Source organism: Cydia strobilella, chromosome 1 (genome assembly GCF_947568885.1).
Source record: "Cydia strobilella chromosome 1, ilCydStro3.1, whole genome shotgun sequence".
Lineage (NCBI taxonomy): Eukaryota > Metazoa > Arthropoda > Insecta > Lepidoptera > Tortricidae > Cydia > Cydia strobilella.
The window spans coordinates 28,271,210-28,283,870 of record NC_086041.1 but is presented as its reverse complement, the minus strand read 5'-3'; the positions used below and the strand labels follow the sequence as shown (position 1 = coordinate 28,283,870).

Below are 12,661 nucleotides of genomic sequence, written 5' to 3'. Positions count from 1 at the left end.
TTTGATATCAGTGTATGGTTTGAGATATCAGCTTTAATTTTGTAGTACATTGCTTTAACTTCCTACTTTTGGTTTGGTTGAAAAACCCATATAATCGATTTTTTTTACTTCATCATTTTGATTTATTTATAAATTTCTCTTAAACTATTGTATATTTTGGTACATAATGTATTAGTGAAATATATAATATTGGCTTTCGTTTAATACCCCACACGTGTATGTGCAATGCATAGTTTGGGTGCAAAATGCAATATTCGTAACGAGGCGGGCGGGGAGTCATTTTGATGACGTCATTCTGCTGAAGTAGATGGCCGGTGCCGCTGTCTCCCGGCAGTCCCGGCAGTTTTGGAGACCCAGTACCATGCCCAACAGCATACTAAAATTTGGTAGCGGTTTACGGATCTGAACTATCTCTTCGACCGTTTCCCATAAGGCATAGTACTAACCGGTGAATAGAAGAGATCACTGAAATTTAATCTTTTCCAAATGGCAAGAAAATTTTCAACATCCTCAATGCTTGCTTTCGATACACTTAAAATTACCTCGAAGTTTCGTGGATTTCATAATATAAATAAATAATTTTGTACGTTGTCTCTTGAACAGAGGTCTCGATCCGGCGGACCTCTAGGAACAAGTGACCCTAGGACCATCAGAAAGATTGTTAGGTAATATAATTTGCGCCTGCCCCCGCATGCCGTCATATTTATCGTGAAAAATTGGGGTTCATATGCGGCTTAAGTGAAACGAACTATAAAAAACATAGTATATAGATTCGTACAAAAGTTAGGATAGCTAAAGTAACCGAAAATTTACGTTATTAATTTATGGGCCAAGTCGAAAATCATACAATTTCCTTCGTACAAAATGTTGCATTTTGTAATAGCAAGCAAGCAAAGCAAGCAAGGCAAGCAAGGCAAGCAAGGCAAGCAAGGCAAGCAAGGCAAGCAAGGCAAGCAAGGCAAGCAAGGCAAGCAAGGCAAGCAAGGCAAGCAAGGCAAGCAAAGTAAGCAGAGCAAGCAGAGCAAGCAGAGCAAGCATAGCAAGCATAGCAAGCAGAGCAAGCAGAGCAAGCAGAACAAGCAGAACAAGCAGAGCAATCAGAGCAAGCAGAGCAAGCAGACAAGCAGAGCAAGCAGAGCAAGCGAGCAAGCAGAGCAAGCAGATCAAGCAGAGCAAGCAAAGCAAAGCAAAGCAAGACCACCATACATCCTGCAGTGCCGTTCGTTCGACTATTCAGGGGCTCAAATCAAGAGTGTATTAAAAGAAAAGCATAAAACAGCCAAACAACTTTAACAATTCCAGCAGGTGTTGGGATGGTGCAGGCAAATATGAAAAACAGCTCCGGAAAAAGCTGCCACTGAATGCGCTAGGAAAAAGCTTCTTATTACTCCTGCAGACTTAATAATAATAAATAAAACCTGTCAAGTGCGAGTCGGACTCACACACGAAGGGTTCCGTACCATTAACTATAAAAACGGTCACCCATCCAAGTACTGACCCCGCCCGACGTTGCTTAACTTCGGTCAAAAATCACGTTTGTTGTATGGGAGCCCCACTTAAATCTCTATTTTATTCTGTTTTTAGTATTTGTTGTTATAGCGGCAACCGAAATACATCATCTGTGAAAATTTCAGCTGTTTAGCTATCACAGATCACGAGATACAGCCTGGTGACAGACAGACAGACGGACGGACAGACGGACAGCGGAGTCTTAGTAATAGGCTGCCGTTTTTACCCTTTGGGTACGGAACCCTAAAAACTAATAATTATTTAAATTAAAAGTAGCTTCATATTCTAGTAATCCTAAATTCCAAAAATCCTTATCAATTGCATAGGTTTTTTCCATTGGAATTTACAGTTTTTTTTTTTTCGGTACACCCCTTACTCACATTCTAGTAGAGTTGTGCATGCTCGTTCACTGAAAAGATCGCTCCCAACTAGTGCAATCTCACAACTGTACTAGATTGGTCTTTTAGTACAGTAGTACACAGAGAGAGTCGACGTTTAGTTTTAGTTCGGTCGGATGAGTCGGATCACTCGGATCATATCGCTTTGCTGTCATTGTCACTCCTCGGTCCTCGCTTCCATTCTGTTTCATTCAGGTGTAGTGTACTAAAACGTACTAAGAGCTTCTGCTCTTAGTACGATGATTCTTCATTAGGGAATAGTTCGGTCTAGTACAGTGGAGGGAATCGTGTCTTTTTGATTTTAGTACATGTACTACACAAGCCTACATGCTAGGCTTTATCATTCGAATAGGTATATTACGAGTACATATAACATATGTTTCCACTTTTGACTACAAACTGATGACATAGTACGGTATATGCTTCATTCATGATAATCATGATCTATATCTATACTTACCGTCACAATCCGTCAAGTGAGACTGGGGTCAATGGTAAGTTTCTATTAAATATAAAAATCTCATGGTTTTACGAGCGCGTGACATAAAACCAGAAGCTAGTCAATAGAGAAGACTGTCAAACTTCGTTGTATGGACTACGCCGTGAGAATTCTCGTTGTTGTAGATGGCGCTAAATTATAATAAAATAATAATAATAAAATAATTTTATTTTGGACATAAATTCATAGTTGTTAGTTACATACATTAATATTTAACTTATAAAAATAGTGTTAGTGGAATTACAAACTAATCTTAACCTACATACCTAAGTATGTAGTGTGTGTATGTATTATTATGTTAACATTTTAGTTATTTGGGTTATGAAAACCTTAACCTTAAGTACCTATACGTTTACCATTTGTGCCTACGCCAGCATTCGGACAAGTCCAACTTACGTTTCGACAGTTTTCATACGCACCAAGCTGAAATGCAATAATAGTAAGTAAATTTATAGCGCCACCAACCGATGATGCATACGGTATTGTATGGAGAATGTCGGTCTCCTTTACTTACTAGCCTCTGATAAAACTGTAATTGTTTATACTTAGCCAAACAGGTGAAAAGCAAGTAAGCGAAGCCATTGAGGTCGATGAACGAGATATAAAGCTTATTCGCAATTTCTAACTGGTTCCGGCGGTTCCGTTCCACCCAGGTTCCGTACCTATTCCCTGCAGACTGAAGGTCTTTGACAATCGCAATAATCCTGGGATTGAGAAAGTTGTTTGAATATATTTAGATGCCATGTTGACTCCTTCCAGCATAGTAAATTTCGTTAGGGATATATAGTCAGTATAATGACGATTTGTATAAAACAAACGACCATTGACACTAACATGTTTCTAGATTTTGACAGATGCTCCTATTTAAACTTAACATAACGAAGAAAAGATTCCGGTTCGTTACAGCCAAATATCATAATGCCCTTTTACATATTTTACTTAATCTCAAATTGCCTTAGTTTCAAAATGCCTAAATTCCCAAATTGACTTATTTTCAATACAATAAAATGTCATAATAACCGCATCTTGCGCTCGGATAAAAAAATAGCTAAATTAAGGTTAATCGATTATATTTTCTATCGAGCGAAAATACAACAAATCAGCATAGACGTGTTTGGAAATGTAAGGTCAATGCTCAATTAATTTATGATAAACTGCGTGAAAAACAGCTGCGTGTGATACGCGAATTATTCATCAGACTTTATTGAAGTTATATCACCGTGACGTGATAGCAATTTTCTAAATCACCCGTTATATGCATGTTATGTCATGCAAACTCGTTCCGAAATTTTCCATGCAGGGCAAGATCGAGATCTCAGTACGAACCCAGTTCGAAGCTGTTGGTCTGTTAGGGGGGAGTATGCGCGGCAGTACACTGCCAAAGTGTCCGGCAGAATGGGCGCACCGCGCACGCTGCTCTGCCTCGCGCTGCTGGCGGCCTGCGCCGGCGCCGGCGCCGGCGTCTCGCCGCAGAATGTGCCCGTACGTGCTGAAAAACAAATTGAACTTTTCGATGGAGTCACCATGCTCTTGCCGACTCCCGAAACCACAAACAGGACTGAGAATGCAATAGTTTCCTTTAAAATTGACACTACAAGGAGCATACAGGAAGGTGTGTAGATTTTTTTTTAAATTAAAATTCGTTGTTATATGGCCGTGTACCGTGTATACCGTGTTAAAAAGCTAAACGTGTATTTAGTGGAACATGCACGTGTTATAAGTTAATGAGATAGCTTTTTATTTAAATAAAAACGTGTCAAAATAATTATACAAACATATATTATCCTTATAGCTACAACACGTGACAAAATTAATGTTAACTAAAATTTAAAACTGAAAATTAAATTGTCATTAGGTATTGACGGATAAGTACAAATCCCGCAAATGAGAGGATTGTGCAAACAGCAGGCTTATTTACAACTGCATATGTACATACATAGGTACATTAGAACCCTTTAATCAAATGTAGTTAAGTAATCTCTTTTTTCAGACAATCATCATGATACAAATTCTGCATTGTACCTAAAACATTAGTTTTACAATGCATGTGTTTTTCTTTTTTAAATTGATATGACTAGATTAAAATTGACAACAATGGAAAAAATACAGGCTAAATAGGCTAGGTATTCTCAATTATTCTTTTTCCCATGTTTAACACTGATAGTCCAAAATACCTTTTGCACATAGTTTAACTACAATCAGTTTCAAAAGCAGAAATGAAAGCAGATTTTATATGTACCGGTAAACGAGTTGTTGAAGTCAGTCGAATCGCATTTGAATAAAATAGTACTTAAATAATATTTACCGTTTGACTCAACTCATTTATAATTAAATTTTAAGCGCATCGTGCATAGTATTAAGGTATTAATATTACCCGTGCTGTGCTAACTCGGGGCACGAATACTAAAGTGATGTTATTATGATGTAGCAAAATATTTTTCATTTCTCATGCTCTGAAAGAGGGTCATTGTTGTTCTAAAAGGTGCGCAGAAAATGATACGTGTCTGCACTAGAGCATTTTACGTTCGAAGTACGACTTTTTTAATTTTTTTACGATACGCAATTGAAATTTGAGTTTAAATGGATTTGTAATAAATTTTTCATTTTGATATTTGACTCTCCATTCCATAAATAACGATACTTTTGTCTGAATTGTTAATTGAAAGTACCCTCAAGAAATACTATAAAAATGTATACTTAGTCATGTTTTAAAAAAAATACATGCATTTTACTTTCCTCGTATTCGAAATGAAAAGTAGAGTGTTTAACTCGGGTGAAAGGCATCATTTCTGCCTCAGACTATTGGCGCTCTCACTGCATTCGAGCGCCAAAATACCTCGGCAGAAATGAGTGCCTTTCATCCCTTGGTTAACAATCTACTATTACAGTACATATGGTTAGCACCACTAGTACGTAAAAGAGCACTTTTCGTGCATATGTCCAAAGAGGATATAATAAGATAGAGCGGTACTGTCATAGTAAATTTTGTAACCACTGTAAATTCACTGCCATCTATCGACATACTTTCAAATTAAAAATAAAGATTTATAAAAATACGTTAAAATGTATTCAAACATGGATAAATGATTTTTTTAATTGCATTAATTATTATTATATGATTTTGACCCATGTTCTTTAACGGATATGCGTTAAAATTATAAATAACAAACGAAACCGTCAACGCCCTCTATACGAGAGTAGGCCAAAACTAGTGGTGCCATCTTATCGAGAATCAAATTTTCGTGATTTTCGAGGCACGTTTTTTCCTTAGACTGTATCCATCTATTACGGAGTTATATCTATCTTTGATGTCGAAAGTTTAAAGGGCCATATGTACTGTAAAATGTTGTACGATACACGTGCGAATAGCTTATTCGCAACTCAAGTCGATTTAAAACACTCCCTGCGGTTGTGTTTTAATTTATCGCCACTCGTTTCGAATTTCCTCTTTTCCGCACTTGTATCGTAAATAACTATGATGGCACCCGCCCACGACGCATTAAAGAAAAGTAAGAAAAACGCATTTGATTCCAAAACTATATAGAGATTGTGTTCGAAGAGTAAACAATAGTTCTTCAGCTTGAAAGTCTACAAAATACTGGAATTGCGAAAAATTAAATTTTTTCACAATAACGTCCTTTGTAAACCAGCCACGAAATTTGGCCACGAGAAAGTAGAAATTGCCTTTCGTGTCTGACGTGTATAATAATCAGAGCAGCCGCCTGTCGCGGCCCGGGCATGCCGCCATCATTAAATCGATCAACCATCTGCAAAGAAAGTGAAATGCAATAATGTGCATTCCATTTTTTTTCAACTGCGTTTTAATAATTATGACACTTATACAATTAGTACACAACGCTTTCTTGTTAGGTGTAAAACGATATAAAATCTCATTATCATTGACAAGGCATCGAACAATGCTTGGAACACAATTTTTGACTTCGTAACTTTGTTTGGACTAGTTAGGAGGTGAACATATTAAAAGTCCCCGGCCGTAGCCCTTGAGCCGGGGGGGAAAGAGTGGTTTAAAGGTCCATTTTTCGGTTTTTCATTTATATTTTGGAGGCATGATGCCTGGATGAGCATGGCAGGCATACTAAAGGCATAGGAAGCGGAACAATAATATAAACAATGAAATTTACATACTTACAGGTGGCCCAAAACTACGTTGACAAAGTTTTTTCCAATTATTTTATTAAGTACCAACTTACGTAACTAGTACAAAATAAGTTAAAAATTAAAACTACTTAGTCTTTTTTATGCAACAAAAATTAATTGTCATCAAAATAGCCTCCTTTCGCTTTGATACACATCATGTCATCAATGTCATTAACGCGTCTAACGCGATTAAATTTCATTATTTTACCTTTTTTCCGACATTAATTACACCGACATTAATTATGTGGACAAAACGCTAGAGTTTAAAGTGTTAAATATGTATATACCTAGTTCCTACTAAATTTGCAGGTCGCGGTAAACAGAAGAAGCTGATGGAGCGCATCCTGCCGATGTTCATCATGCCATTTATCATCCAGTCCACCATCGTGCCCATGTTCCTCAGCATGCTCAAGTTCATGCTCTTCAAGTCCATGATGGTCGGCAAGCTGGCCTTGGCCCTAATCCTCTTCAACGCGTTTAGAAACCACAACACCTTCAAAGGAAGGAAGGAGGAGCAAATTGCAGATGTTCACTACGGCTATCATGGGCAAATGGAAGAATACGGAGCTTATATTAATTGAGGATGCATCAACAAATAAAATGTGTGACTTTAAATATGCTATTTTTCGGTTGAAAAGGCGGTAAGCTTAAAACGACCATATTTAAAATTACAAAATATTCTATATTCAATTACAGTCGAGAACTTTTATTTATTGTTTTTAGTCAAGCAATTTATTGAAAATGGTTTGCAAATGAAAGGAATATCCTAATAAAGTACATACAAACAGAGAGCAATACGGTAATTAAAGTGTGTAATAAATAATCACACATTGAATATAATGAGTATGTAGTATCACGAGTACGTAATTCATTTTCTCATCGGGGCTAAATATGAGAAAATATTGTGAATGCGGTAGGTAGGTAAAGTACCTAATGCATATTAGGTACATAATTAATAAATTATTAAAATGTATCCATGAGTGGTTGTGTACATATGTGAATTAGTTTGACATGTTTGACAGTTTGACATGAAGAAAAGCCTAGGTCGACTTGTATTTTAGAAAACATGCCCATACAGAAGATTGTCAGGACAATTCTCATTAAATGCATATTTTTAAGGAAAAGACCGGGGTACAACGAGTACCTATGTTTGGTATTCGTTATTTGTAATAATGACCTTTTATTCCGGCACTATAACGCAAATTACATGAACTCAGTGCATTTTTGTGGTATTTAATATCATTAGCGGTCGGCATTTTTTGAACTGACTATCAAGCAGTGGTGGCGTACGGGGGGAGGGGGGAGCGGAGACAAGACAATAACTTTCGATGATGTACTTAACAGAGAATTTTATAATAAATTCCCGTAAGCAAGTCAAGCATTATTTCTATGTTTTGGTGTGTTCAATAAAAAACCGCTCCGGGTGCCAACCTACGCCACGCCGCCACTGTTATCGACATTTTATTATGCAAAGGCTTTAATTAACTATGTCATTATCTTATTAATTATGTAAATACCGTATATTCTTTGTAACTATTTCTAAGTATTTAGTAATAGCTTAATATAGACTATTTCTCAGAGTATGTACCTACTGTAGCAGCCGTTAGCCATATAACTTTCTAAAAATAAAGAAACACATTAGACCCGAGAAATGATGCTGAGTATGACCATTACTATTTATTATAGACATTGCAATACATACAAATATATAGGCAAAAAAATTTAGAATAGAAAAATCACATTTACTTGTTGACAAAATATTGGAATTATATCGTACTTTGCTTTGTCTTTACAAGACATTCAAAGTACAAGGTGAAAACTGTGATAGTTTTTTTACGTTTATTGTAAAAGGAAATGAGATCGTGTGGCGGTTGGTTCCACTTCCCGTTCCACTTTGCTCAGTACAAAAAATGTCCGAGAATCACTAGCATTCAATTGTGTTGTTGTTTTACCAGAATGCGACTTGCATAGCGAATTGAGCAATCCTGGTAAATAAACAAAACATCCTGATAATATAGACTATATAGAGGTATATAGGTATTCAATAAAAATAAATAAATAGATCGTTTCCTAGTAAAATTAATACTCATTAATACTCAACTCATACTCAAGTTAACTGTTCACTTAATAATAATAAACTACACAAGAGTGACAAGATAACCAGCTATGCGTTACCGAATAGGTAATGTCAAATTATTGTTAAGTATTAAATAATATTAGTACATTGTTGAAGAGTCTGGAAAGTGAGAAATAGATGGATGGGATGGGTTAGTTCCCTCAAAGATACAAGTTCATCTATTGCGCTTTCGGCCGAGAATTTATAGCGTTTGTCACACCTACTGTGAGGAGTGTGAGGAAATAAATTAATATTTCATATTATAATTATTTTACAGAGGAAAACATTTTCATATTATACCTACTGACCATTAACAGATTGGTAATTTTACAGCCACTAGAATTTAATGGCGTTACCTAATATTTTAATATTATTATTATTTTTAGTATAGATAGTCCCATGAATGCTTATTTTTTGCAAAGTGTATTGCAAAAATTAACCATTCATTAAACAAACTACTTAAATCCAGTCTAATCATTTCCGAACAGTGACGGGAAAAAACTATTCATGAGAGTTTATAATTATGTTTCTTGATACATACATATTAATATTGTACATAGATGTTTAATTTATTGTTATTTATATAAAAAATAAATAAAAAAAAAACATCTTTTTTTTTAAGACACGATAAGCATAGCAAGCTCCCGGCCAAGTAGTTTACCAAATTACCACCAAATCTCTTCTCAAGGTCACCTTCGGCAGTCCAAAAAAACTGGCGAAGTTTTTACAACATAAACAAGTATATACAAGTAGTTTTTTATAATACTTAATATTCTAATACACCTTTTTTGTAATATGAATAAATCTGCACTATTTGTGCTATTACCCCACAAATTGATCCCGTATTGGAGCCACGTCTGGGTAAATGCATGATAAGCACTAAGAGCCGTTTTTAACCCTGTGGTTTTTTTAATATTTCTGAGGGCATAAGCAAAGCATGATATTTTCAAGCTAATTTTATCTATATGCATTTTCCAATTGATATTCTCGTCAATGACTATGCCGAGGAGATTGCAGTGCTTTATTGGTTGAATTTGGGTATCTAGGTAAGTGAAATCAAAATTTAATGGGGTTCGTTGATGGGGTCGAAATTGAATTAAATTTGTCTTTTTTAGGTTTAGTTGTAGATTATGATCGCTGAGCCATTGAATTACGGTTTCAAAAATATTATTTAATTTATTTAACTTATGAGTTAGATTGTTACTGTTTGAACAAGAGAATACTATAGATATATCATCGGCATATAGGAAACATTTTGTATATTCGGTATTTATTATTTTTGCCAGATCGTTAATGTAGATTAAGAATAGGATGCAGCCTAAAACACTGCCCTGAGGAATAGAACCTGTGATTTGTCTTTTTTGTGAAAATGTTTTTAAAAGAGAGTTAGTTGTCGTCTTGATCACGGGAGTGTCGTAGGATACGTTTTATCCCGAAAGTCCTACGGGATACAGAGATAATATTTTTTACAGTACATATGGTGCTACTTTCTCGCACTAGTGCGTGAAGTGCACTTTTTGTGCATATTTCGAAAGTTTAAAAGGGCCATATGTACTGTAAAACGTTGTTCGATACACGTCCGAATAGGTAATTCGCAACTCGTGTCGATTTAAAACACTCCCTGCGGTCGTGTTTTAATTTATCGCCACTCGTTTCGAGTTTCCTCTTTTCCGCACTAGTATCGAAAATAACTATTTTACATTCACTTTGAAATAATTTGATATATGAGGTATCATTAGATTCATCTTGATCACGGGAGTATCATAGGATACATTTTACCCCGAAATTCCTACAGGAACATGTTAATTCTTCGTAAACGCAAGCCACCCACGCGTTAGCAAGCAATTAGCAAATAACTTGTTCTGCAACTCCCGCGCACCTCTCGCGTAGCGGTCTGGTAGCGGGCAAAGAAGGGCGTGGCCTGCCTTGTGGCGCGCGGTGCGGTACGGAGGGGGATATTCTCGAGTCTACAACCCGGGGCACATGCACACGCATGACATGAGGGCACACGTCGTTGACGGTCGACTTTTCTAAGTGATTTTTTTCGATACTTCCTCGTCCGAAGCGAAAATTATAAAGTAATAACTCGTTCTTTTTTTCAACTAAAACGTTATAAATAAAAAAATATTTTTTATAAAAAAACAAAAAACCCGACTGCACACTAAAAAGAGGAAAACAAGCCCCACAAGAAATATTGTTTAATCAAATGCTTTAAACCAAGCTATGGAATACCGTTTAAACAATATAAAAAATGCACTATGAAATGTGTATGTAATCGATAGTTAAATAAATAAAAACTTATGAAATAAAACTATGAAAACGGATTATATCGCGTATATTGAACCACCCACACACACCCCCCCCCCCCCACAGTCGAGCGCAGGCCTGCCATTCTGCCTTTTGTCAGGGGGGTCACGGACAGGATCAGCCACATCTTGAAGCGTGCTTCTATAAAAACATATTTCAAGCCAATGAAGAAGATGTCACAATTCCTGAGGCCTGTAAAATGCAATACCCCTCTACAGACTGCAGGAGTGTACAGGCTGGACTGTGAGTGTGGCCTATCATATGTCGGGCAGACGAAACGGAGCATTTCCACTCGGGTGAAGGAACACATAGCTGATGTCAAGCACCGTCGACCTAGGTCTGCTGTCTGTGAGCATGTCATGGATAAAGCCAATCACTCAATCAAGTTTGATAAGCCTCTGGTTCTTGCCAAGGAGAAGCGTTACATACCCAGAATGCTGCGCGAGGCCATTGAGATTAAGAAATATCCAAACTTTAATAGGGAAGATGGCTTTTCTCTACCACCAGCTTGGGATCCTGTAGTCCACCTGATAAAGGAGCAAGCGAGACATAGACTGTGAGACCGTAGTGTTGGATGATGCTGGACATTCTGATGTTTTGAAAAGATGTGTCCCGCCGAGTTTGTTGCCGGTCCCATATTGGGATACCCTCCTACAATTTAGGAGGGAATTAAATCTTCTCGGGTCCGTGGTGTAGGGTTGGAGCCGGCATAGTTTATTTTTATCGCGTATATATATATATCTTTACTTGAAAAATAATTATAGTGTATAACTAGCCTTATGAACCGATTTTGCATGTACAACCAGCCTTAAAGTTTGTAGTCTATGATTGTTCATTATTTTAGTATGTGGGTATTTTTGCATTTTGTAATTTTTCCTCAGTCACCCGTTGACCACGGACGCTGTAAAGAGTTCGAAACGTCGGGATGTATTATAAATTCAATATACGCGATATAATCCGTTTTCATAGTTTTATTTCATGAGTAACTATCGCGGTAACCGAAGACAATATTAAATAAAAACTTATTCTAAATACTAACTAAATAATTATAATTTATAAATGTCGATGGTAAGTATTGCAGGCGGGGACGACCAACGAAAATACCTACCTAAGTAACATTCTGCTAAATAGTGAACTTAACAACCATCAACCAAAATGACTATAAGTAACCCTGTGTTGGTCCCCGCCTGCGATACTTACCATCAACATTTATAAATTATAATTATTTAGTTAGTGTTTAGAATAAGTTTTTATTTATTTAACTATCGATTACATACACAGTTCATAGTGCATTTTTTATATTGTTTAAACGGTATTCCATAGCTTGGCTTAAAGCATTTGATTAAACAATATTTCTAGTTTAGGGGCTTGTTTTCCTCTTTTTAGTGTGCAGTCGGGTTTTTTGTTTTTTTATAATTTTTTTTTTTTTAATTTCTACTCTTTTTTGCCAAACTGTACCTTAAGCTCGCTCCAGACGACGCGGCACGAAGCCGCGAACGCGAGTGTGGAGTCGATTTCGCTGATTAGCGAACTAGACTCCACACTCGCGTTCGCGGCTTCGCGCCGCGATTCGCACACGAGTGTGTAGGGCCCTTTACAGACTGCCGCACACGTGCGCCAGTGTTGCCAAGTGTCCCATATTTCCATGTTTTTCGTGGAACGGAACGGAAATAT

General features: G+C 36.7%; 1 protein-coding gene across 1 annotated transcript; it reads left to right on the top strand.

Annotated features, from left to right (window-relative positions):
- Window positions 1–3,747: 3,747 nt before the first annotated feature.
- Window positions 3,748–7,158, top strand: LOC134747437 (uncharacterized). Its single transcript, XM_063682064.1, has 2 exons — window positions 3,748–4,018; window positions 6,874–7,158. The coding sequence occupies exons 1-2, from the start codon at window positions 3,802–3,804 to the stop codon at window positions 7,143–7,145; spliced, it is 489 nt and encodes a 162-aa protein (XP_063538134.1). The 5' UTR covers window positions 3,748–3,801; the 3' UTR covers window positions 7,146–7,158.
- Window positions 7,159–12,661: the final 5,503 nt, after the last annotated feature.

What these genes read in the sequence shown, in the direction of transcription:
- LOC134747437 (XM_063682064.1), top strand. Translation starts at nt 3,802, where the DNA reads ATGGGCGCACCGCGCACGCTGCTCTGCCTCGCGCTGCTGGCGGCCTGC. An exon ending in TACAAGGAGCATACAGGAAG is followed by an intron (nt 4,019 to 6,873) that starts GTGTGTAGATTT and finishes CTAAATTTGCAG; the next exon opens with GTCGCGGTAAACAGAAGAAG.